The sequence below is a fragment of the Gavialis gangeticus genome, unplaced genomic scaffold, assembly GCF_001723915.1.
Source record: "Gavialis gangeticus isolate Ggan-Ray unplaced genomic scaffold, GavGan_comp1, whole genome shotgun sequence".
Classification (NCBI taxonomy): Eukaryota; Metazoa; Chordata; order Crocodylia; family Gavialidae; genus Gavialis; species Gavialis gangeticus.
The window spans coordinates 109,160,210-109,166,622 of record NW_017729022.1 but is presented as its reverse complement, the minus strand read 5'-3'; the positions used below and the strand labels follow the sequence as shown (position 1 = coordinate 109,166,622).

Here is a 6,413-nt window from a genome sequence, read left to right as displayed (position 1 = left end):
AAAAAAAAAAAAGGCAAGGCTAACTTTTCAGATCAGTGTTTCTCAGGAGATTTTCTAAATTTACTAGTTTGTTTTATTTCTTACATATTTTGCTGTTTAAATTTCAATCCATATCTCTAGAGAGGTTATTTTCTCTGTTTCCATTAAATTTTTTTATCTAGGGGATTGTAACTTTATCCACTTGTCCCCCAAAAGTCTCAATAGACATGTCCCCTTTTTTGAGAGAGAGAGAGAGAATGAAGGGTAGCCCCTTTAACAGGATAATCGCAAATACAAAGTTAACATCCTGATCTCTGTCAGATTTACATGACTAGTAAAAAAAATCTAGGCTGGACAAGGAAGATAGCATCTATTAAAAGTTTTTGTTGTCACATAAAATTGGATGGTCCACTGCTACAGAAAACAGCTTTGGTCAGCATTGGATCCAGATTTTGCATTCCAGATCTTTGGCCATAGTCTTAGTTGGTGCCAGTCAATTTGCAAGTCCACTGAAATCTAATACAAGCTTGTACCAGCTGAGACCATGGCTCAGAATTTCCAGGTTTAATGTGCAGTATTTTTGAGTAAGTATGTTTTGATTTTTATTTTCTTCTTGCTATGAACAGGTGCCACTGAGTTGCTGCTTCTAGCCCGCAGGACGGACTTAAGGCGCATTTCGTTAGACACCCCAGATTTTACAGACATCGTCTTGCAACTGGAGGACATCCGTCATGCTATTGCTATTGACTATGATCCTGTGGAAGGCTACATCTATTGGACAGATGATGAGGTGAGGGCCATCCGCCGCTCTTTCGTGGACGGATCAGGTTGTCAGTTCGTTGTCACAGCACAGATTGCACACCCTGATGGCATTGCAGTGGACTGGGTTGCCCGAAACCTTTATTGGACTGACACTGGCACTGATCGCATTGAGGTGACAAGACTTAATGGGACCATGAGAAAAATCTTGATATCAGAAGACTTGGAAGAACCCAGAGCTATTGTATTGGATCCAATGGTTGGGTAAGGAGATACTTACAGATTTTGTTTTTAAAAAGGCTAAATAACATTGAGAACATGCTGCACAGGTTGAACTTAGTCCCTTCAGTAAATCAAATCCATGTTAATTTGGTCTGTAAATTCACTGGCCTATACTGTGTCCCTTGTGATCATACAGTTTTGGGTCAAAGTAAGTGTGAGAGAGAGAGAAGCTGTATAAATGTTGAAGAGCATTGGTTTATAAATAATTCTGCAACTTTTTGTTCTTCAGATACATGTATTGGACTGACTGGGGAGAAATTCCCAAGATTGAGAGAGCTGCATTAGATGGGTCAGACAGAATTGTGCTGGTGAATACTTCCCTTGGCTGGCCAAATGGATTGGCACTGGATTATGCAGAAAGCAAAATATACTGGGGTGATGCAAAAACGGATAAAATTGAGGTTTGTTCATTGCATCTGCGTGTTTAATTCTGCACTCACAAAACAGTAGAGCTACTTCCATTTTCTTGATATTAGGACTAATATATGTAGTTGTCATAGGAATTTTCATGGGGCTTCATGGTGTGGAAAATATGCTTTGGGTACAATATGGAGTGCATCTTTCCTCTATGGCATTTGGCCCTGGAGCCAGTAACCTTTTAAAAGCAGTGGACCAAAATAACACAGCTCAGTCCAGTCACTAGCATTTCCAACCTAGCCACCACTGCTGTGCAAGTAAGCCTTCATGCCCTCAAATAAATCACTGTCAAATACTCCCTTTCCCTCCTCTGCTGCTGAATTGTTGTTATCCAGGTTTCACAGGCCAGATGAAATAGCTCAGGTAGGTGGATTCAGCCTGTGGGCCCTAGGTTGCCACCCCCCTGTCTTATGCAAATCACTTCACAACTATTCTGCCACTTCTCTGCCTACAGAAGGGAACTAATATTCATAATATTCTGGATAGAAAGCTTATTTAAACATATGTACCCTGTTTTCAATTTAGGTGATTGTTTTTAAGTAAATCAGTTGATTTCACAGATTGTAATACGTGTTGAGTCGATTTTACTTCCAGGTTCTCATGCATTTACACCAGTGAATCTCAAAGGAAGTGCTGGGGCCCATGAGTGCTGTGAGCGGTGGAAGTGTGCTGCAAAAATGATACTTCTCCTTTTTTTTGTTGTGGTTTTAAGTTGGGAGGTGCCGAGCAGAGCAGGGCATAGCAGAGTGTGGGGGGTTGGGAGAAGTAGTGTCACCATGGGAAATGGACATCTCCAAACTGCCAGCACTGCATCCCACCTGCATGCTGGGGACATGACTGTGCTATGCACCTGAGTGCTCAGAGCCATGCTCTGCTGCATCCAGCTCTTCATACATGCTGTGTCTGCTCCCTCCAACCCCCGTTGGGCAAGTGGTTGTGGATGCCTCCCTCCCTTCCCTTCTTTCTCTGGTCCAGTTTATCAGCCAGGAGCCCTCTTGTCCAGGACCAGCCTCCACTTCACTAAGCTCTAGGGAGCCCTCTCCAAGAAGTGTCGCTGCACCCTTTGGCTCCCCAGAGCAGCATGGAATTTGTTTACAACCCCTACCCCTGTGGTTCCAGGGCACAGCAGACTGGCTTCATGTGCCCTGTCAAAGAGGGTGCCTCCCTGGTTCAGCCCCATACTGCCTCCCACAAAAAGGGCTTTCTCTGGTCCTGTACCACAGCTGCTTCTCCCAGCCCCCAGTTCTGGCGCACATGTACATTCCAGCTGCTTGGGAGCTCCAGTAGGACTGGACATCTGCAAACTATGTTTACACCAGTACCACCACTGCCACCACTTTTCCTTGTTCCCTTTTTCAGGTGTAAGAATGAACTGTGCAGCCAGCTTTAATTCAGACAAAAAGTGTGCCCCAGGTATCAGAAATTTGGGGAAACACTGGTATACACTCTCTCTCTCGCGCGCGCTCTCGCTGTCTCGTGTTCGTGGGGTTTCAAACATTGCTGGGTATTAGATTGTTCTCACCCTTTATTTCAGTACTTCCCATTAGAATTTTAGTTAAAGAAAAAGGGGTATGGGAGTGGGAGAGAAGTAACCATTCTATTGCCTGTAAGCAGTTTCATAAATCTAAAAATTTTGGGTCAGGTTTGAACAGGCATTAGGCACGTTCAGAGTAACTGTCTGAGTACATTGTTGTATATATTCATTGTTTTTATCACAAAAATGTAGAGAGGTCTGTTGCTCTGTGGGGAAGATGTTTGTATGATGATCGGGGTTCAGGGATCCTCATTTTCTGTGATTTAAAAAAAAAATCCCAAATGTTCTAGTTTAAAATAACCCAAATCCACATTTTTCTGTGACTAAAACAAGATATATATTTCTTAAAACCAGAAAATTTGGTTTATATTTGCTTTGATCAAAGCAAAGATCAGACTTATAAGTCACCTGTATATTCACGTGATGTAGCCATCACCCTCCTTCATTCTTTCCATTTCTATTTTTATCTCCTTTTCCTTTTTCCTTTTCTCTTTTTTCCTTTCCTTTTTCTTTCCCACTTCTTTTCCCTCTTCGTCCCCTCCCCTCCCTTCCCCCCGCTGGATGTGGTGGTCTTCGCCTGCGAAAGACAACACACATGCACAAAATGTCTGTCTGTCTATTGTTTTAATCACAGAAAAATGTGAATTTTGGGGGTTTTGTTAAATCAGAAAATTTTGGATTTTTTGTTTTTAATCAGAGAAAACCATGATCCCTGATGATGATACTGCAGCTATATTTGTCGGGTCCCTAGCAGTCGCACTTTTTTTTTTTTCTTTCGATAGTGATGTTAGAGCAGGGGCAGGCAATTATTTCAGGCGGAGGGCTGCTTACTGAGTTTGACAAGCCATCAAGGGCCGCATGACAGCCAGCCAGGGGCAGATAAATACTAATTTGCCAAATTTTTTAGGGGTCCCACAGGCCAGATAAAATGGCCTGGCAGGCTGCATTTTGCCCACCCCTGTGTTTTAGTGATGTTGTAGCCATGATGTTTCAGGAATTATGTGAGAGGAAAGCATTTCTTCTGGTGATACCCTTTATTGGACCAACTGCATAGTTGGGATAGAATTAGACAGGCTTTTGAATGCAAGATGTTCTCCGGGTCTGAGGAGAGACGCCAGCCCAGGGATAGTAAAAAACAGTGGGAAGAGGGAGGAGGAAAATTCCCAGAGGCATCAGAAAGAAAGAAGCTGATTCCTGAGATCAAGGTCTAGCAAAAGGGAGGAGGGTTATTGTTGTTGTTATTTTTTAGCTAGAAGGCAGGGCATGGTGGCACCTTAGAGAATAGTTCAGAGAGGCATAAGCTTTCATAGGTATCTGATGAAATAGCTTGTTGCCTGCAAATGGTCATGCCTCTTAACCAGTTAGTCTCTAAGGACACCTACACACGTGCCTAATGCCTGTTCCAGTGCATGCCAATTGGCACTCGTTGGAGCAGACTCGATTAATCAAATCAGTTGGAGTGTGCTAATTAGCATGCTCAAGCAGCCTTGATGTTTCATGTATTCAGCATCCCCATGCTTCAGAATGGGGGTGGGGGGGGGGGGCACTTTCACTAAAGCTTGTCAAACAATCTTTAGTTAAAGCACCGCTGCCACCATTTTGAAGCACGGGATGCTGCTGAATATATGAGACCCTTGCTGGTGCTTGAATAGAGCATCTTCCAAGAGCCGCTCTAGTTAAAGTGGCCCCACCCCACCCCCAGAGCACATGTAGAGATGACCTAAAGTGCTAGCTTACCCTGCTTTCTACCTGACTTCAGGAGACCCCTGTGGTTTGGTGAAAGAATCTTTGTCTGCCACACAGGAGACCTGGGTTTGATTCCTGGATGCTTGTATAATTACAGCAATGGAGGCACCAAATGTCTAGACTCAGTCTGACCTTTGGGTTCTGTTGCAGTGGCATAAAGAGGGGATGGAAGGTCTGGGTAGCCTCCACTCCTCCAAACTCCTGCCTAGAGGCATATGTATTGAAGGTCTGGGTGACCTCTTGTATACACCATGATCCGAAAGGGGTGACAATTGCCAAACACCAGACTTCAGGCTAACACAGCTAGCTACTTTCTTTGGTTTTAGTCTTTCTCAGTGACCTCTAGTATAACCTGGCCATGCAAATTTGCAACAAAGTTTATCTCCCCAGACACCATATATGTTTCTTTCATCTTTATAATAAGTTTTTATTTTATTTATCTAAAACTTAGAGTTACATTTTTTGGACCTCTTCTTATTTTTGATATCTCTGGCCTCAGACCTATAAGAAGCTTGGGATAGGCAGATGCCTTCATTCACAGAGAGCAGCTTTTGTCAAGGTGCAGGGCCTTGACAAGCAGAGACACTAGTGGGCTCAGTGGCCTCTTTTTGCGGCAACTTGAAAAACAAACTCTAGTGCTGTCCTCACTTGCATACTTCTTTACAGCAAAGAGGACTGTAGCCACCGACCTGCTTATATATAAATTGAATGTATTATGTTTCTGGAATGGAATGCTAAATGAGCACCAATATTTTGTTTTTGTTTCTTTCATGAGTCTTCCTCAGTGTTTGGTTTTTGCTAATGCCCCACACTCCAGGAATTATGGGAGTAAGTGACCTTGCTTTGCATTTAAAGCTAAGAGAAAATCTTGAAAAAGCACAAACCATAAAGGCTCAAAACTAGGAGGCAAATAAAGAATGTTCAGACATTATTATTATTACTTTTTACATTTCATGATTTTTAAAAGAATTTCTTGTTTTTCTGGTGCCATTAAATGCATTGGACTAGTGTTACTGCAGTCCTTCAGGCTTCTTAGGATCTTTATTCCACTCGTTACATTAATTTGAGGGAGAAACTTTGCCAGTCTCCATTAGTGTATAACATGACAACTTATCAAATTTGGAACTGCTGGGACAGTCTGGTAGTCCAGTGATCGTGTTATAGATGGATTGGAATTTGAGTCCTGAGAGATCGCTGGGATAACAGCATTGTAGCAGTGGTACACTGCCTGTGATGTGAGACTGCATCTTGCACAGCACATTCCAGCCTCTCTGTTTGAAAGGCTCTGGAAGGGTCTTCATCCAGAACACATAGTTAACACAGCAAAGAATACTTTGAATGAGTGGTGAATAAGGGGGAAGAATTGAACTCTTGGAAGTCTAAGACAGTAGCATCCCTGCTGCTCTGCACGATCAAACATTCAGAATCACGTTACTGTGCCAAGTAATGTTTTTGGGATAATGGCTTTCTTATCTTATCTTTTCTGGTGCAGTTTGTCCCAGTATCGTATGTCAACCTTTTGCAATGGGATGCATTTTTACCTTATGGCTAGGTACAGGCATTCAAAAAGCCCAAGCCTAAATTAATTCAATCTTTGTAGGTTAGTCTAATCTGTGTAGATTGAACTGAGAAGCAGGTAAATAGACATTCACTTTTGATTCCGGAAATGCAGGCACATGCCTGCAATGGCTCAGGC

At 42.8% G+C, this 6,413-nt stretch overlaps 1 protein-coding gene across 1 annotated transcript in view; it reads left to right on the top strand.

Moving 5' to 3' along the window:
• LRP6 (LDL receptor related protein 6) overlaps positions 1-6,413 on the top strand; it is a 260,426-nt gene that overhangs the window by 195,930 nt on the left and 58,083 nt on the right. Inside the window, exons 6-7 of the mRNA XM_019515963.1 lie at positions 606-1,002; positions 1,250-1,421. Coding sequence (XP_019371508.1) covers positions 606-1,002; positions 1,250-1,421 — 569 coding nt within the window. The remainder of the gene's footprint in view (positions 1-605; positions 1,003-1,249; positions 1,422-6,413) is intronic.